The sequence below is a fragment of the Monodon monoceros genome, unplaced genomic scaffold (genome assembly GCF_005190385.1).
Source record: "Monodon monoceros isolate NGI ecotype Baffin Bay Population unplaced genomic scaffold, NGI_Narwhal_1 Super_Scaffold_18, whole genome shotgun sequence".
NCBI classification, from domain to species: Eukaryota; Metazoa; Chordata; class Mammalia; order Artiodactyla; family Monodontidae; genus Monodon; species Monodon monoceros.
The window spans coordinates 52,738,592-52,758,755 of record NW_021703774.1 but is presented as its reverse complement, the minus strand read 5'-3'; the positions used below and the strand labels follow the sequence as shown (position 1 = coordinate 52,758,755).

The window sequence follows — 20,164 nt, the reverse complement described above, 5'->3', positions numbered from 1 at the left end:
ATTTGGCTTCTATTGATCACAGTTTTGCCTTTTGGAAGAGCTCACATAATGGCTCTATCTCTTTAGTATCTTCCTTTGCATATGCTGCCAACAGTCAGCATCACTACAGCAGTTCTTCAAACTCCCCACTCTCTCAGGGTACTGTTTTCCTTGGAACGCCCCTTCTTCTCCTATTCTCTTTGTCTTTAACTTTATCTAAGATCTGCCTTCTTTCTTCCCCTCAACACCTTCACCCCAAATCACAGTGGCCCATCAGAGGTGGCACACTGGTGTGTCATGCTTGCCCAAATCATGGCACTGCCCACGTTGGGTTGTAACTCTTTACTTGCCTGCATCATCACCAGAAGTGAGTTCTGCAAAGACAAGAACTCATGTTTGGTCTCTGAATCATTATAGCCTTAGAGAGTGCATGGCACATGGGAGGGCAGCAAAAGTAGTTGTTGAATGAATGGAAATTAATGGCTATGATGGAGCTCTGTGCTTCGTATCTGTGAGCAGGTGCATCTGACTGCCTTAGGGGAATAATGGAGATAGTGTTGAAACTAAGGCTTAAAGGATGGGTTTACTAGGCAGATAAGTAGGGAGAGCGTTTCCTGGTAGAGGAAAGAGCATGTGCACGGTGGTTTGAGAAGGCAGGTGAGAATTAAGAAATGCAGGGTCATAATGTGCAAGGAGGAGTGGTAGGGGTTGAAGTGGCTTTTGCATGCACACAGGGAGGTTAGGATGTATCCATAGTAATGATATTCATTCTCTGAGGAGGGTCAATCATTCAATCAGCTATGTAACTCCAAATGTGGTCCACCATGTATTTTTCCATCTAAGTGGTAAGTGGGTCTTTGTAATGCCTTGCTGAGATACTAATGTGCTCTCAGACTTGCCAATTAAAAAAAAAGGACATAAAGTGGTTTTGGTGAAACTCATACTTAGTGAACCTGTGCTGGTATGTAGTAAGCACTGATTCCCTTCCAGCTTATTTAATAGTCTGTTTTGGTTTTTACTTTCCCAAGCTTTGACAATCAGTTTACTTTTCAGCTTACAGAATTGACTTAATCTGTCATTTTTGAAAATTAAGACATCTGCCTGCCTTCTCTCTTCTGGTATCTTTGTTCTCTGGATTCCTGCCTATAACCCACAATATTCTGTGAGCACATGTATAATTTAGGCAGGGAAATAATTTTCCTTGGCTTAGGAACTTGAATTACTCAACACTGTTTTGCTTTGGGCTTCTCTGTTCAACTTCAAATAGCGTTAAGGTGAACAAGTAAGGTGAAGAAGACGTTGCAACTCAAGATTTCATGTGGGCTCAACCTTTTGGGATGGATATGAGTAGAGAAGATCAAAGCAACAGAAGAGCTTTGTAGTTCTGAATCCTTTGTCACCTGTTACCACGGATGGTCCTTTAGTGTTTTGTTCGCTCTGTAAATATCTAGAAAAGTCAGCTTTCTTGCCTGCAGCATTTTGGGGCAAGTTCTGAGTTTTGTCTTCCAAGTGCTGTTTCTGTTTTTGTTTTCCTGTTGGTTACATACCCTTCTTATACCTTTTAGATTCAGCTTTCTCAATTCTCATAGTTGATACAGTTCACAGAGTTTGGGGGCTATCTTGAGGGCTTTATGGTGAAATTAAAGCAGGAAAATTCCCAGTTTTCTCTCAGATGGATAAAATGTTTTGGTTTTTTTTTACTTTCACACTATCCTTCAGCCCCAATCCCCGCCGTTCCCCCCTGATGCATAGAACCGCAGACACCCACCTGCAAAGTGTGTGAGAACAATGACGTAGTTCTCCACTTCACTCACTGGTGCCTTCCACTGCAGCAGAGCTTCTGTTGGAGTGATGTTGGTAGCAGTCAGATCCACAGGATTGTCCATGGCTGAAACAGTACAGGAAAATATCAGGTAAAGGTAAGAGGAACTGCAGGATGGAAGAGCAGAGAACCGTCTCCTATAGTTTCACCCAGGATGCATGTCTGCTGCTGCACTATACAAAATAATGAAGTGAGTGAGGACCTCTTTCCTTTCTCCCCTTCTGATTCCATCAGCCCCTTCCCCTTCTCCCATTCCTCCTTCCTCTCAAGCACCCCGTGCTCCCCTAATTGCCCTCAGATCTTCCTTTTTAATTCATTCATTAACTTCTTATGTGCAGAGGGCTGTCAGGTGTTACGGGGGTGTCCAAGGTATGGATGTTGTGTTTTAGATATTTAAACCTAGATGGAGGAACTAAGAACATGCTGTAGAAACTATTATATTTCTAGTTAATGAGCTAATATGCTTCCCAGGCTCTTTGTTCTTTGATAAATACAAGGGGCGTGCCTTGTGGAACAGTCTCTGTTGATGAACGTCAGGAAGTATGGTGGGAGTTCCATGAAGTCAGGGAGTAACCCCAGCACCTGGAACTTAGAAGTTACTCAGTAAATACTTGTGGAATGAAGAATGGGACTCAGGTTGCCTTTAAAGTCAGATCCGATTGCTGAATTCTTGCTTTGCTACTTACGAGGCTGACTCTGTACTGAGTCCTGGGGATCCTTTTTGTGGCATAGAGAGTCAAGGGACTTCGTCCAGGCTTAAAGCCAGGAGTGCCTGTTGAGGAACAGAGGTTGCTCATCATAGCACCATGTTCTTATTCTCACTTGCCTATGCTCCATGCGTTTGTTTCCTTACTGTGCCTCCTTTCCATAAAGTTGGGATTTATCCTAGAAATGCAGTTTATTACAGTAGTTTAGGCATCAGCTCACCCTACGTGTCATGGAATTTACTTTTGGGGACCAAGATATGCTGTTGATCTGGTCCTGTTCTGTGACTGAAGGTTCTTATCGCTTGTCTATGTCTTTTATTTCAAAGAAACAACCATAAAGTGTGTTTACAATTTTAACATCTGAATTGTATCCATAATCTGTGCCTTGAACAAGGTCTTCGAATGCAACCTTATTGAAAAGAAACAAAGAAGAAACGTCTTATGAGACTACAATTAGCTTGACCTCTCTGAGATTGACCATGAGACTCCAAGGAGTACTCATTGCCAAAAGTTATAAAATCATAGACATCATATTAAAACAACAAAATAAAACATTTCCGTGAGTAATCTGGTTATTGGGAGTTGCCAAAATAGCTCTGCCTAAACTTGAAGGAGGACAGTTTGGGTTGGTGCACTACTGAATACCTGCGTTAGAGAGACTTGCTTATGACCAAGAACCCAAGGAATGAGTTTTTGACCTGAATTGTTGTTCTCCTTTACTTCCGGGGTAGGAGGCTCTTGAAGTCCATTTTATTGTCCTCACTGAGAAAAACCCTAATTTCTTTAACATGATTTCTAAGACTTTGAGGAAAGTATGGGGGGTGGGCAGGGGCTTGTTTTATTCAATGGACATCACTTCAGGTCAATATCAGTAGATACTTTAATGGTCATAGATAACTTGATAGAAAGGGTAAGATTAAACCAAAAACATGGCTGCGTTATCTGTAGTCATAGCCATGGAAGGAGATTAGGGAAGATTAGAACGTCCTGTGGTATCTTTAGATGAATAATTTTTTGAGTTTCTGAAGGAATGTTTCTTTGGCCATGGCCACAGGGATGTTCTTTCTGGGCTAGTGAGTGTATCTACAGAAGCAGTGAGGAATTCCAAGTTGCCCTCGTTCAGAAAATACGATTCTCTGAGGTAAGTAAGCAGCCTCAGGAAATCCAGGCGTTCTCCTCATGAGGCAAGCTGCATGTTTTCCTGTGTGCTACAGGAACAATAGCCTCATGGAGAGTTAGGTCTGGGGTTGCAACAGGAAACTTTGGCTGTTCCCTCTTGTGTCTTCCACAGCAAATCTTTCCTAGTTTTGCATGATGGGCTGGCTGAGGGGTCAGAGAAGGAGAGCAGGGGAGCTGCTGCCAGAGCCCTGTCCTCTGGCCCATGATTTTTCTACAGAAAAGCGCCTCCTTCCTCCTCCCTGGAGCATAAAGCAAGAACAAATGCAGCTACTTGGTGGTTTCTGGTCACATAGGATGAGGAGTTTCATGACCCCAAGGGTCATTACTGGAATAACAGCCCCCTTTTGTTTTTTTCTCTAAGGTAAAGTTTCCTTGTCTGAGTCTTTTTAACAATTAGACGGGATGAATCAGATGTCTGTTGTGGAATTCATTCTGTCATGAGTCTTTGGAAGGTTCCTTTTCATACTGGAAGTTCCATGAAAATGTCTGACCTAAACCAGTAAGACTCTTAGAAGGTGTCTCTCTAAACTGCTGGTGTTACAGAGGAGGTCAAAGGGGAGAACACTGCAAATTGTTTTACATAACAATGAGTCAGAGGAGCACCCAGGAGAGGAGACTGGGATCCCAGGATCAGTGTCCTCTGCATTAGCCGGGATAACTTCACTCTTTCCCTCTTTTGTTGGTCGCAGGTCCTCAGCCAGGGTCCCGACTTGGCCGACCATAGGGAGACATGCCCACCTGTGTGCACAAGAGTGCAGATCCGCTCACTCTCCTCCCTGCCCCGCACGCTGTTGAGGCTGATTTCATATTCGGTAGCTGGGTACAGCTTGCTGATGGTGAATTCTGTCACTGTGTTGGGCACCACCGAGCTGTCCAGCCGTCCCACTAAGGAAGAACAGAAGCCACAGGTCAAGTTCAGTGGATCCCGTATATACGCAGCTCATAATACAGGAGCTCCTGGTGGCACTCTTTCTTTCATGAAGCCAATACGGGTGCAAGGCTCAGCACCCAGTTGGGGGATGGGGAGGCTGGGAATGTTGGAACTTGAAGAGACCTTGCATGCTGATCCCACCCCCTCGTTATATAGGATCCCAGGAGCAAAGGAAAAAAAAACCTATTTATTAGGTGGTTTTCTAACAAACTAGTCTTAAAGCAGTATAGAGGGAATGGCAGAAAAGAGTGGTCCATGCAGCCCAGAGACAGGGTAGTCTGGAAAATTATCCCACCCCCTCACTGGAAGTGATTGTACCCTCTACTTCATTAACAATTCCACATGCACCAGCAAGAACTGTTAGGATGCAGGTGAGGTCTGGGCCAACTTCTTCTGACTCCTAACTTGGCTGGAGTGGCCGTAATAGGACCACCGTCACTGTGGTTCCCTCCAAGGCTCCATCTGGCTCTGTGGTGTCTTTAGGCATCCCCTGGGGTGTTTAGCCTTGGACTTTAATTCTCTCAGAAAAGTGCATGTGACCCTGGCTCTTGGTAGACTCGTTTAGAGTTCTTTGTTTCTTGCTACACTGTCTGGATAATGACGACCGATTACCATGGTTCACTCTACTGGTGAAGGGCCTGCTTTTTGAGTGAATGTAATCAAGACTTTTGTGGGAGGAGTTGGTGAGTTCTGGATTCCTTGGCTGCTCCTCATCAACCCACTCTCATTCTGATGCAGCATGCTGCAGAGAGGAAGGAAATTGCAGGCAGGAGGGTGATATCCCCTGGGATACGCTAGTTCTCCCATAACAGTCTTCATCCAGCTCCAAATCCCATTCATCTTTGAGAAACCAAGAAACTTTATTACCTTGTGTTGGCCGATATGATACTCGGTAGTAATCAAAAGACGCAACAGGAGGGCTCCAGGAGACCATAACTGAGTCCTTGGTCACATTGCTGATTGTGATGTCTTTGGGGGGATCAATTCCTACAAGGCCCCGGGTGGTTATGGGAAAAAGACAGGAAGCACAGTGTGAAAAACAAATTCCTATTTTTGGTTTTATGTGGACCAAGAGCTATTGGTGTCCCAGAGGCAGACAAGACCTTACTTTATACTAGGGCAACCTTAAAACCATGATCAGGCTGAAGTCTCTCTTGAAACCTCATAGGAGTGGCCAGTGTCATGCTCCTGGAGAATATTTTAACAACATGACATCAAGCTGTCAAGGTCTGTGCCTGTGCAGCAACTGTTACCTATATGTAGGCCAACTGGGAAATTTCCTTTAAGTTTGTATGTTTTATTTTGAACTGGGAGTAATGGTCATTCTCTCTGGGGCAGCTTCTCTTGGACAAACCCAACTCTCTCTCTATCTCTCTTTAAGCAGCCGCCTTTTGTTCAATTTGGAAAAATTGCTCTTGACTGTAGAGGGATTTCAGAGCACAAGTCCAGAACAAACCCACTTCCCTAAACTGTATTTTATTTATACTGTATACTTTGTTTTTTTGACTACTGGAAGATTGCAGGGTCAAAACCAGCTGAGTGTTTAATCCCCTTGTTCAGTTTATGAATTCTTGTAAGTATGTAAGAAACCACCCAAATACACATGTCCTCACCCACATGCACACTCATATTTGTGATTATAGATGAGAAGGATGAGAAACAAGTGATCCAATTCAGCTGAGAGTACCTGTGTTTTCCAAACAACATGCAGATCACCCCATTCTCAGAGTACCAGGTCCCTGTATGGTTGCATGCTAGTCGCATATGATCCTGAGGAAGCATCATTCACATCAGTGAACTTACTGGGCAGTCAAGAGATGGCACTCCAGAATAGGAACAGATGTCTCCTCACTGTAGAAGGGTTTCCTCTTGGAGACTAGCTCTCTCCAGGGCTTTCTCCTAAGTTGGTAGTGGGAAGACATCTGGACCAATGCATTAAAGGCCTGGCCTCCTCAAGACATTGAGTCCATCCTACCTTCTAAATGGAAGTTTCCCATCTTATACATTTTGTGCGGCCCTGGAAGAGGTGGCTGTTTCAGAACAACTCATAGACGCTCTCTTGATAAATGAGGTGGTCCCTTACTCCTTGGGTGTTTCTCCTTGTAAATTTCATTGACTTGTTGAAGGCTACTGTGGGAACCCCCTCACCACCTGCTGTCAACTCCTCCAGCCTCACCTGTGGTGATGGAGCCCATGATGGGCTCAGAGGTCACTGTGCCATGGACTGCCACCAAGTTCACAATGTACTCGGTGGCTGGCTGTAGGCCCATCAGGACAGCATGCCTCTTCGTGGCATCCAGAGAGACCTCCATCGTCTCTTCCTCTTCATCCCGGGGGCTGTAGTTCAGAATGAGTCTGTCTGCTGGAGGGGATGGGTCACTCCAGGTGATGTTCACACTGGAGGAGGTCACGTGAGAAAAGTGCAAATGGGAGATGGGGCGGAAGCCTGCAAAGCAGAGGACATGGATGGTTCTGAAATCCACATGAGGTGGTGGGGCCACTGGGATAGAAGAGGCATCTGACTGAAGAGATCTCCTTTCCTCGCACATAAGGACTATGCCTTCACCTGTTGACCCAGAGCTTCCACATTCTCACTCTCCTGTCCTGTCTACTCTCCTTTCTCCAAGCCATACACTGAAAAATGAATGCCCTCAGCAGTATAAAACCAGCATTACCTCTGAGTTATTCATAGTACTGATCTAGGATTTAAAACCTCTATCCTGGAAGGAATTTAACAGGATCCCATGGAACCTCAGAATGCCCACTGATTTTGTGCAGGCAAGGAACTATGAACAGAATCAACCACTGTGTGCAGCCTATAGGAAACCAGATACAAAATTTCAGGCACACAGGTAGCCTTGTTCATCACCCCCTTCACCTCCAACCATTCTCTCTTGAGGTATTTATTAGTTTCTCCTCTATCTCTTCTTTCTCTACCTACATTCTTCCTTTCTCTAAAGGATATGGGGCATTGGAAGAGTGGGTTGCCTAGATGACCTTCTCATACTAAGATCCGTTGATCCCTGAACCCAGCCGAGATTTCTGCTGTCCTGGTACCTGTGAAGGCATCCACCGTGGACTCCAAGCTCTGCTGCCGACCCCTCTCAGCTGTGATTGAAATGATGTACTCTGCCCCGGGCTCTAGATCTGTCAGTGTGTACGAGGTCCTGTCCTTGGGCACAGTGACTTCGGAGGCGATCCCAGAGGATGGGGTGAATGTGATTCGGTAGTGGTCAATGGGGCCGCTGGCCTTGGTCCAGATGAGGGAGATGGAGGTTTCTGAGGAGGCTGTCACCATGAGGTCTCGAGGACTGTCAAGTTCTGTGGATCAACATAAGGGGCCTATTTTACGTAAGTTCCACACGAGGGCCAGTATTTATTGGAATTGGACCCCCTGTGGATTTCTAAGCTATCAGCGGGTCTGCTGACCATGAAAATTGGCTTGTCACTGCTGACACTTATCTCACACTTCGTTAAGCACCTTTCCTTTGAAAGATGGCCGGGGGCTTGGCATATAGATGAATAATCTGCAGAAAGGCATTAGTAACTCTAACACCACTGGAATACACCCACCTCTGGGACAGAGCTGGCTGCTGATTTGTAAGCTCTCTGTAATCATTTTCTCCCAGCCTTTCTCAGTAAACCAACCAGGGCAAAACAGGTACCACCGTCAAGTAGGGATATGCCATTCCTGGCAACCGTAGCTACCTCTGTTCCTGGTGCCATTTTGACTGACCTGGCCATGGTTGTGCAGGCAACAAGGTCTGAGGACTCCTGGGGACCCATGTCCATGTGGTTCTCTAGAGAGGCGGTCTATGCTGGACAACCTTGGGACAGGGATTGGTTCAAAATCCCCAGCCCAGCCCAGGCTGCTTGTACTTACGTTACTAAAGTGACTTTGGAATTTGCCCGGGATTTGGAAGCAAAACTGCTGGATCCAGAATAGCAAGGGTCTCAGTGGACTTCTCCATTGCCCTTAGATTGAATGGGTTGTTTCCATGTCTAGACCTTCAGCCTGTGGCTTTTCTGAGGGCTTCTGTCCTACACGGTGAGGAGTCCCACATTCTGCCTGCTGTGGGGTGATCTAGAAGGGAATATGACTTGCTACAACTCCCACTTATTTGGGGTTTTCCACCTCCGTTCTCCACAGCTGTGGGCAGCCCTTCAGACTGTGGGGGACCCCGTGCAGATCTGTGGGGAGAGGGTGGGAGTCCATCCTGCATGTCAGATGTCAGAGAGTAGGCACAGGGAATCAAAAAGCTGCCGGTAGATGGTGTTCTTTGACGGATAATCATCACCCAGGGACCTGTTCACTAGGAGGCATTGCCTTCTGACCAGTCCTTGCTGGGCTAAGCTTCCATGGCCCCTCAGGCTTGCAGACTGTCCCGGTCTCCTTCCACAGCAATCTTCCTACTCACCAGTCCTGGCATTCATGGTGGCTGGTACGCTTTGCTGTGAGTTCATGATGGCGGATATTCCAATTCCATACTCAGTGCCAGGCACCAGATCTGTTGGTAGATGTAGAAACAGACATTATTCCGTGTGTGTCAGGGATGGGGAAGGCTGGATGGAGGGAAGCAAATGACCTTAGGTTCTTGTTCACATCTTGTGTTTAATCCTTCCCGAATCCACTCCTATTTTTACCTATTAGGAAATCCCAATTTCACCACTTAGGAAATCCATACCAAGTCAACAGGACGAACTGATCAGTGCAGAGCTTCCTTCTTGCTGCTGGTCTCCTCGGGAGGGCAGTGAGGCTGCCCTTGTCAGTGACCTTCAGAACCGTGCTCTGCCGTGGAAGGTCTCCCTGAGGTACTTAGAGTCTCAGGTTGGCTACAACTGGTGAAGGGATTTCTTGCTTACATTGTGAATCAGGGGAGTGCGTAATCGAGAAGGACTGTGTGGACATAAGCCTTTAAAGCATTTCTTGAACATTGTGGATGAAGACCAAGCTGTACCTTTTATAGACAGGGACTGAGGCCATGTGGGGACGTTTTCATCCTTTCTGGGGAGCAACTGTGGATGGACTGTCTCGCTGAGCACAGGGCTGTCAGGCCTTTAATGTAGGGGCATGCAGAAGCCCTGTTGCTGTGGGCTCCCTACCAAGGGCACTCAAAGCTGTGGATTCAATGTTAGGATGACTTCTGGGGGACCTGAGGAAGCTGGAGAAAATGAAAAAAACTGCCCAACTACAGGGGGAAATTCTTTAGGGTTCAGTATAAAGGACCTAGAATTATTTGGGATGTCTCCCTACCCTCTCCCACATTCATTTTCAGATTAACTCGTTTGACTGGTATATTAATTTCCTATTTCTGTTGCAACAAATTACCACAACCCAGTGGCTCAAAACAACACACATCTATTATTTTATAGTTCAGGAGGTCTGAAGTCTGAAATGGTTCAGCAGGGCTGTGTTCCTTCTGGAGGCTCTAGGAAAGAATTTTTCTTTGCCTTTTGTAGCTTCTAGAGGTTGCCTGCATCCCTTGGCTTGTGTCCCCATAACCCATCTTCAAAGTCAGTGGTGTAACATTTTCAAATCTGTTTTTCTCTCTGAGCTCTGCTTCCGTGGTCCCATCTTCTCCTCCGTCTTATAAGGACCCTGGTGATTACATTGGCCCCACCTGGATAGGACAGGCTTTTCTCCCCATCTTAAGATCCTTAATCTAATTACATCTGTACTTTCCTTTTTGCCATGTAAGATGACATAGTCACACGTTCCAGGGAGTAGAATGTGGGCATCGTTGGGGGCCTTTATTCTAGTACCAAACCCGCATCAAACTCACCCTCATTTATTAGGACTGGAGCTGCAGGAATATGCAACAAGATCAGATTATCACCTGTAGGGCCCCTCATTGTCTGCCTGAGTCCCTCTGGGAGGCTCTCTTTGGGGCCCTTTGTGGGCTCGACAGAGCTGTTCTGCATTTATATAACATTTGTTCTTTTCAAAATACCTGACTGTATTTTGACTGTTGTTTTCCTCACAACCTTGTGAGGAAAGTGGGTTGGGGATCCCTTTCACCACCTGCATTAATTTCCTGTGGCTGCCATGACAAAGGACGACAAGCTGGGTAGCTTAAAAACAACAGAAATGTATTCTCTTGCAGTTCTGGTGTCTAGAGGGCCAAAATCAAGGTGTTGGTAAGCCCGTGCTCCTTCCAAATACTTTATGGGGGGAATCTTTCCTTGCCTCTTCCTAGCTACTGGTAGTTGCTGGCAATCCTTGGTATTTCTTGGCTTATAGCTGCGTCACTCCAGGCTCTGCCTCTCCTCTGTTGGTACGTGGTGTCTTGGTCTGTTTGGGCTGCTATAGGCCAGGCAACTTAAACAATACATATTTGTTTCCCACAGTTCTGGAGGCTGAGAAGTTCAAGATCAAGGCACCAGCAGATTTGATGTCTTTTGAGCCTCAGCTTCCTGGTTCATAGACCATCTTCTCACTGTGTTCTCATACAGCGAAAGAGCAAGAAAACTCTCTGAGGTCTCTCTTACAAGGTCACTAGTCCCATTTATGAGGGCTGCACCCTCATGACCTAGTCACCTCGCATAGGCCCCCATTTCACGTTGGGAATGAGGATTACAATATACGAATTTGCGGGGAGGGACACAAACATTTAGTCCATAACACATGGCCTTCTCCCTGTGTGTCTGTGTCTTCTCCTAATCTTTTGAAGACACTGGTCACATTGTATTTAGGGCCCACCCTCATCTTAACTTGATTTCATCTGTAAAGATCCTCTTTCCGAATAAGGTCACATTCACAGGTTTCAGGTGGAAATGGATATTTTTGGGGGGAGGGGGTTGGAGGTGTGGGGGGGACACTATTCAAATCAGTAGTTATTTCTTTATAAAAAGAAACTATGGCAAAGAGTAAGTCTGTGACCAGCTGGAGATGATCCCCAGGCTTCTGGCCTCAGGGTTCAGGGCTTTTAGGACTGAATGCCTTATCCTTCCCTTCATTTCATCCCCTCCCCGGAGCAGCTGTGACTTCCCCAGGAGCCCTGAGGTAATAGGAATGATTTTGACAGGAAATGCATTGAGCAACTTTTCCTTAACAGCCACTTGGATTAAGGAAGGTGAATGCTGCCTGGGAACCAGAGGGTTCTGCACTCCCTCCTCATTGTGGCTTTCAGTACAGCCTGTGCGGTGAATCCCTCGTGCTCCAGTACGGCAGAACCTCCCAGGCCTTACTGACCAGGCTCTCTGGACAGAATGTGTTAGAATCAGCCCTCTTTTTCCCTTCTCAAACCAGCCCCATTCATTTCCTAACCTTTAGTTCTTTCTTTCTCTAAAGTGTCAATACTGGTGGAGGTCCACTTTGACTTTGAGGTCTGCCGTACTTACATTAATATTCAGGCTCTGCCGCTTTCTACACGTGTAACTGATTACTTCACATCTTTGAGCTTCAGTTTCTGTAGAATGGGAAGAATATTAGTATCTATCTCAGAGGGTCATCGTGAGGATTAAGTGAACCAATGTGTGTGAAGAACGGTGCCTGGCCCACTGTGATAGTAGCTCATAGTATTATTACCTTGCTCAGAGAACTATTCCAGGATTTCGAGTTGTTTTTTGGTGAGCCCCAGGAAGGTACAGGTTGGTCCTCGGCACACCTCTTGTCAGCTTGCTGAAGCTTAGCCTGTTGGCTCTGATGAAACCAATGATTTAGGGAGTCCCCGTGTCAGTGAGGAGCTGGCGCCTGGCTGGGCCGAGTACCTATCACTAGAATGAGTTGGGTGATTGCAACACCCCACATCCATTCAAAGTACACATTTATATCTGTCAGTATGTTCAGCGAGTCCCAGGTACATCCTTGGTTGGAGAAATTAGATTACCTTTGGGACATAAACTGCTTTTCTCAGACAACTGATTGAGACCTTCAGTTGCCTATGATGAAGTAGAAATTTTCCGACGTAGATGAAGGGTGACAGATCGAGGGAGGAAGACAGAAATTACATGTTGCCAAACGGATCTACCATGTAACGTTTTCATCCGACTTTCTTATTTATGAAGCTTAAATGAAATGTTCAATAATTTACAATGGAATCATCTTCTCCCAGAAAAGTGCAGAGCAGAATTTAAAGTACTCTCTTCCCAGGCTTTCTGTCTAGGTGATGTGGAAGTGAGACTTGCTTATAGGTTCCTGCCTACCGCTTCCTTTGATTTTCAGCAGCTTTCTTCCTGTGCTACACGTGAATTGTTGCTCTTTGCCAGCAGGTAAAATACACCTCTGCTGGAAAAGAAAATGCGTATCTGAGGCATACCCAGTACACTTATATATCAGCACTTGGAGGACTCCTAGGGATTTCTCACTTTTTAAAGACCCCTTGCTCTCTACCAATGCTCACTTTATCTTTCCATCCAGCTCCTGCAAGTAGCCTATGAATGGCTCTGTTCCCTTTCTTAACAATAGCTCAGAAAATTCATCTCAGAGGAAACCACCGCTCTGCATCCCTTATAGAACTTCCTTTGTTCAGCTTAGAGGGTGATGCTTTTCTCAACTCTTTCACTGCATATCCATTCTTCTTTGAATTCCCAAAGCACACAGTTCATTCACTCAACAGACATTACTGAGGATGTCCTTTGTGCCAGGCACACGTTGTATACTGGGGATACCAGGGTGAGCTGAATGGAATCACCCTTGTCCTTAATGAGATAAAAAGAAATCTGTACTGAAGAAGGAAATTAATTACTTACTGAGTACCCATAATATGCCAAGCAATGAGCTGCATGCAGTAATCTAGAAGAATAATGAAGAAAAAAGAGAGGGAAGAAAGGAGGGATAAAAATCAAAAGAGAATTTTAAGTGTCTGGTGGCCAGGAGGTCTATTATTAACTTTAGTTTCTTAGCGATTCATACCTGTTACCTCGTTTTCCCCTGCAGCTCTGCCAGGAGGGCCCTACTCATGGGTAAACAGAGGATCAGAGAAGTCCATTTCTTGAACAAGGTCACAAAGATAATATACAATAAAACTGGGTTTAGAACCCAGGTTCATTGTTCTTTCTGACACATCATAGCATGGTCCCTGTCCCTAAGAGTCTTACAGGCTAGGAGAGGGGAGTGGAGTAAGCACATTGGAATTTGAAGGTGATTTTGCACTACACCATGGGCTGCTAACTAAGAAAACCATTTCAGAGTGGGGATGAGATCAGCATGGGCTGGAGTACCCAGAGAAGGCTTTCTAGAGAAGGGACTTGAACCTTGAAAGCTAGCCAAGATTAGGAAAGGTTGAGGGACGACGGAGGTGTGGAATTTTCTGATCGGTAGGATGGGACATAGTGAGCAGGAAGAGATTAATTAGAGCTAGAGAGCAAGAGGAACTAGCAGATTCTCACCTGCACTGCAAGGACTGTGGGTGGGTGATAAAGATAGGATGAGTCACTTCCCTCTGTTAGGAAACCTATTCTTCATGCTTCCTGCTGCTAGCAGGAAAACAGTGGGAGAAGGAGGCCCAGGAAACTGAGATTGCTGTGTCTTGCCAGCAGAAACATAAACAATACACCTGGGGTCTGCAGGCTTGATTAGGTTCAGATGGCCATGCAGAAAGATGGACCCTTCCCGTCTCTGAATCCCTGGACTCATCTCCAGAATATCTGTGAAGTTCAAGTCTAGCAAACTGGGGTTGGGGATTTGGTTGTCTCTAGTGCAGGGGTCCCCAACCCCTGGGCTGCAGACCCCTACTGGTCTGCGGCCTGTTAGGAACCGGGCCGCACAGCAGGAGGTGAGCGGCGGGCGAGCCAGCGAGGCGTCATCTGCGGCTCACCATCACTCCCCATCGCTCGCATTACCGCCTGCACCATCCCCCCCACCCATCATCCTTGGAAAAATTGCCTTCCACGAAACTGGTCCCTGGTGCCAAAAAGGTTGGGGATCGCTGCTCCAGTGCATTTGAAGGACATCTGCCTTCAAAGGGAGGGGAAACTGATGACCCTGTCCCCAAGGAGCTTGCAGTCAGTCTCTTAGTTTTTATCACAATCATGCTATTATGTTGTTATTGTTAGCTTTCTTGCTGGCCTCCTCAGTAGACTCTTAGGTCTTTGGGTCAAGGGATTTGATTTTTTTAATATTTTAATTCAGTATGTCGTATAGTGAAAAAAAAATATGATGCATAGAAGCAGCATGGCGGGGGCAACGGTAGTGTTGGGAAGACTTCTATGAGAGAATATCTGAGCTGGATTTTGAAGGATCAGGGGACATTTGGTTGGGGAAAGGGCAGGCTGAGGGAATAACATATGCAAAGGTATATCTGGTAAAAGAACTCATGAAAACCAGGGACCTAATGTAGGGCCCCTCATAGGGAAACTTCCAGCAGGGAATTTGGGTACCAGACGTTTCATAGATGGGGAGATATTTGGAGACAGAGAATCTTCTGGGAACACCTAAAATCATACCAGATAGGCAACAATCTACTTTTCAATGTACTGAGATGTAAGCTCCCAGGCCCCGCATTCTGATATTCTTGGGGAATGGCAGATGCTTCTCCAGGGTTCCCCGAATGAGTCAGGCTTTGGAGGACATCTCCCCACTTTTTGGGTGGGGATGATGTTCAAGCATCAAGAGAAGATTCTATGCTGACTTTAAGGAAGGGACTGGTCCTACAAACTTATATTTAAAAAGAAAATCATAACACCAAGGACTGTTCTCAACTTTCTTGTTGCCAGTGGGATTAATGAGGAACGTGGGTCTTCACCCCCTGTCCTACAGGAACATCCCACGTCCGGGTCTTTACTGTAAACAAGCATTCGCTGCTGAAGAAGTCAAAGCAGAAACGGAAAAATTCCCACCTGGCTTTACTCTTGGTTCCCTTGCACCAGCCCTTTAATGCAAATAAGGGGACAGATGCCCCTACATGCCAGCTGTGAGGAGGAGGACGGCGTGGAAGCCACTGCCCCTTATCGCCTCTCTTCTGCTTGGGTCTCTGCAGCCCCTGGAAGGTGGCGCTGTGCTCAGAGGGTGCCTTACCAAAGTGACCACTTGGGGTCACTGTGACTTCGCCCAAAGCAGGATGAGCACCATCTGGCCCAGGCCCCGGGCCCATTGCCTGACTCCTCCTCCTTAGAGGAGCTTGCAGGGCATTGAAGGTCTGACACTCGGTCCGGAGCTTGTGCCCTGGCACGTCAGGGAGTGCAGACAGGGTGAAGTGAACGTCAAGTGCTTCGGTCAGCGCTGATTTGCTAGCTGGACTCCTCTGGGGGGTCTCGGATTTCTTCATGGAAAATCTTCCTGTGGACAAGCACCTCGCGGAGCCCACCTTCTCACCACGAGGTCTCCATTTAAGCCCCAAGGAGACGATGAGGGATTTGGTAGAGGCCTCGGTTTCCTGTCCCCAGCAACCAGAGGCCTGGAAGGCGGCAGTTCACAGGGCCTGACTGGGGCATGCTTGCACACATCAGCCTTGTGCAAGTATGTGTGTGTGAGTGAGTGTGTGGGGGGGTGTCGTGTGTGGCTGGCTGCAGGTCTTTGTTTTCTTGCGATCCATTGTTGCACCATGAAGTCTGTAGGAATCTTCAAGCCTCTGGGCTTCCTAAGCCCTGGTGATGAATTTTCTGATTAGCACCTTGTTGACTGGAGATCCAGGTAGTCGCTGTGCAGAGAGGCAGCTGGTTGGGAAGCATCATCAAGAGGTGTGTAGGGGGCGCCCCATCGAGTGGGTGAGGGACGTGATGACCGGGCCCCGGAGCGGGGTTAGAGCCCAGTGCTCACGTGGCCATACGGGCCAGTTTCTCTTGCCCTTCTCCTGACCACAGGGGTCCTCAAGTGTGGGCTCCTGTTCCTGAGGGAGGACCAGGCAAGAGACCGTAGATGACTGAAGACAAACCCCTTTCCCCTGTTCGCAAAACACCGAAGGCACAGGCTTTTCTGATGACAGGTTAGTGGAGTCCCCTCAGACAGAGACCAGGGCAGTGTTTATAATTAGCATTGGTCACAGGCAGGGTTTTGGTTTTTTGTTTGTTTTTTGAATCAAATTCCAGTCAAAGAATGAAAATTTCCTTCCTTTCCTCCTCCCTCCCTTCCTCCCTCTGTCCCTCCACTAGGAGTTTTCTGTATGGTTTATGCTTTTTCACTGCTACTCAGAAAACAGTGATGGTGCCAGTTCCTGGTACATGCTTCTGGTTCTAACCTAGAGGGACCTTGGTGAGCCTGTAAGGTACATAACACTCGGGGACCCCTTTGGGACTCCAGATATGGTTCACAGGCCAAGCAGACATGGTCCAGGCTGAGAGACTGAGCCTAAAAAAAAGACTTTATCATTAAGGACGCAGAAGCCACCAGAGCAGAGAAAAAAATCATTGCAGACACCGAGTCTGTTGTTGAGAAACAAATTCACACTCCAGAGGGAATTTGCTGGGCATTGCCTAGAGAGAATAATGGAAAAGAAATGTTTGGTATTCTGTGCCCCAGCCTGGTCTCTGTGTTGCAAAGGGGGAGGTACACGATGGAGGATGCAGTGGGGTGCGGTGAGCCCGCCGTGTGACTCTGAGCCCCAGAGTCAGGAAGGGCTTGCATTCCACAGCGAAGGGGTAAGTGGTGGCTGCAGAGACAAGGGCTTCTGCAAGGAGCATCCAGTACAGATTCCATAGGACTTGAAGGACTTGGAGTCAGCTGACTGTGAGAATAAAGGGTATGTGAAGTTCTGCCTGGGAGAGGCCAGGTTGCCAGAGATCCAGGCTGAGTTTTGTAGGAATTAAAAACAATAAAAGGTCAAATGGCTATTGAAGGTTTTCTATGTACCAGTGCTCAGATATATAAATATATATGAGTTCATTGACTCCGCCCAACAACCTATGAGGTAGACGTGATGTCCTTCAGACCAGGAAGCGGAAGCACAGAAATTGAAGAAATTTGCCCAAAGATGCACATCAGTGAAGTTGGTCTCAAGCCTGAGTGGGTGACTTCAGAAACCATGCTCTAAGTGAGTGCTTCTTGACCATTAATGTGCACACAAATCCCCCGAGGGGCTTGTAAAATGCAGGCTCTGATTCCACAGATCTAGGGGGAGAGGGCTCTGACATCTCCTGGGGTGATGCCCTTGCCGCTGGACCCCACTTTGAGAAGCAGGGTCTCTACTCTGTGCCACACTTATTACAGGGGATCGTCCCAAAGCATCCGTTAGCTCACAGACCTTCTCCTCTGCCTCCTTATTTCTCCTCCTCTCCCGCGCCTCCTTCCCCCCACCATCATCATCACCATCATCCACGTATTGAGTACTTTGCTATGTTAGAAGAATGGTCTTAAACTCCTTCAGTACATGATCTCATTAAAGCCCCATCAAACACTATGAGGTAAGTGGCATTATTCCCCTTTTACCAATGATGAAACAGAGGCTTAGAAAGGTCGAGTCAATGGCTCCAAATCACACAGTGAGTAACTGGGCCTAGATACAGAGTCTAGAGTCCCAGCTCTTAACATGTCCCACAGGACCGAGCATTCAAATAAAACTGAGACAAGAGAGAATGGTACCTTCTTGCTAAGGTTGCAGTTATTTTTGACTGGGGATAAGGAGGGTGGGGACAGCTGAAGTTTCTAGTCCTTCATACTCTTTCTGGCCAGGGAGGAATTGCTTCAGATAATCCTGGAATGCCCTTCCCACTGAGTCCAGGGTCTTGTTTTATATATACAGGCAAATAACTTGTTTGGAACTAAAAACAAACAAACAAAACCCCCCAAAACAAAAACAGGTCTCGGAAGCTGAAAAAACTCTCCTCTTTAGCATCCAAGTTGGAGAATGAGGGAGAAAACACAACTATTTAGAGCTGGGGTCAAACTTCTCGCTCTTTTTGCCTTCCTTCCTTCCAGGTCCTTCCTTCTTTTCCCCAGCTACCACAGCGAGAGTGCCAGCAATCCTTGTAATCTGCATCTCAGCAAGTACAGATATACTTGATTTCCTTACATTCCTATAATCCCTTTTTAAATCACATAAGGCTATTTGCCTTTGTAAATCTTCCCAGCAGTGAGCTCCCTGGGATAATTATGTGTAATATATATTTATAATTTTATTTCATAAGCCCAATTCAAATATAAAAAAAATCAACCTATCTGAGCTCACTCCTCACTAATAACCTTTCCATTCCTTGTAAGTCTGCAAGATTTGACTGTTCCTTTCATGTTACTTCTTTAGTAGGAGCAGCCATGAAAAGGGATGGGGACTTTTGACTAGAATTCAGAACTGCCTTTGAGTCACAGCCCCCTTGCTAGCTTTGTGAACTCGGGCAAGTTTCCAAAATCCCCGAGTCTCAATTTCCTCATCCGTAAAATGGAGATGCTGACTGGGGCGCCTATGATGTGATGGCCGATGGCTGTGACATCCTTTGTTTACTGATACGGCAGGCAATATTTTAGTTCACCTGTCCCTCATGAGTTGTTGTTGTGAAGATTCAATAAGCTAAAACTATATGAAGGTGCCTGGAATAACAGAGATGATCAAATGGATGTAGAATCTTCTTCCCCGCCCCCCGCCCCCGGTAATGGGAAATAATAGGATGATTATTAGGAGGATGTGACTGAGTTCTTCTCTATATCTCATGATTTTAAAGTGTGTCCTCCATCCAAACAACTAGCCATCATCTTTGTAAAATTGCTAATTGCCAAAGCAGCCTGCAGCTCTGGGCAGAGATGGGCTGCACCTAGAACCAGTTCCCTCCTGTATCACTGCAGGGTTTTTTGTTTAGCTTAATTTTTGTGAATGTCTCCAGCTCTCTGTAAAGGCTCTGTGCCAGATGGTCTGTTCCTGCTATGTTTAATTCACCCCCATTAACCTGCTTGGTCAGCATATCTTTCCATCTCCTTGCTGTGTTTCAGGAGTGCGTCTGTTTGGAAAAAACATTTATTATATTTACTTTAACTGGCCTCATTTGGCAACGTGGTCTGGGATTTCAGTTCAGGAGGAAAACAGATTTGATTATACTGCCCTTGTTTACTGTACACACTCTTCTGTGTGGATCTCTTGTCTACTAATGCTTTTGCAAGAAGCCAAGACACAGGATAAACAAAGTCTCTGTGAGCATACTGGTGGCCCCTGGTCCATGGCTGCTTTGCACAGTCTCCATCTGAAAACTGTGCCCCACATTTCCAGCCATCTACCTTTCAGCAAAGTCCAGCAGGTAGGTTTTCCTGGCGGGTGTGTCTAAGGCCCCAGGAGGAGCACTGGTTGGACGCCACATCATCATGGGGACCCGGAATGCTCCCCAGCCAAGCGTCATGGTGACCTGGGTCATCGTCTTAGTTCATACCACCATTATCTCTCTCTTTGACTCTGTGCAGCCTCCTGACCTCTCCCTGCCTTTGGCCTTGTCCTCCTCCCGTCTGTTCTCCACACTGTAGCTGCCCAAATCTGGTCATTGCATCATCTTATTTCAGACCTTTCAACAACCCTCCACTCACACTCTTTATAGGGTACATAAGGCATAACCAGGCTCTTACCTTATCACTGGCCTCTTGTAGCCTATGCCCCAGTCATAGTGAACATGTGCAGTTTCTCTCATCATTCATGCATGCGTTTATTCATTCGTTCATCACTTATCTAGGACCTGTAAGTGCTAGATGCTGTGCTG

The 20,164-nt window shown here is 46.5% G+C and overlaps 1 protein-coding gene across 1 annotated transcript in view; it reads right to left on the bottom strand.

Annotated features, from left to right (window-relative positions):
• Nucleotides 1–20,164, bottom strand: part of TNR (tenascin R) — an 83,260-nt gene that overhangs the window by 34,124 nt on the left and 28,972 nt on the right. The window contains exons 8-13 of the mRNA XM_029229271.1: nt 9,037–9,126; nt 7,676–7,939; nt 6,795–7,064; nt 5,486–5,605; nt 4,426–4,572; nt 1,748–1,867 (exon numbers count right to left, since the gene is read on the bottom strand). Of these exons, the coding sequence (XP_029085104.1) occupies nt 1,748–1,867; nt 4,426–4,572; nt 5,486–5,605; nt 6,795–7,064; nt 7,676–7,939; nt 9,037–9,126 (1,011 nt within the window). The remainder of the gene's footprint in view (nt 1–1,747; nt 1,868–4,425; nt 4,573–5,485; nt 5,606–6,794; nt 7,065–7,675; nt 7,940–9,036; nt 9,127–20,164) is intronic.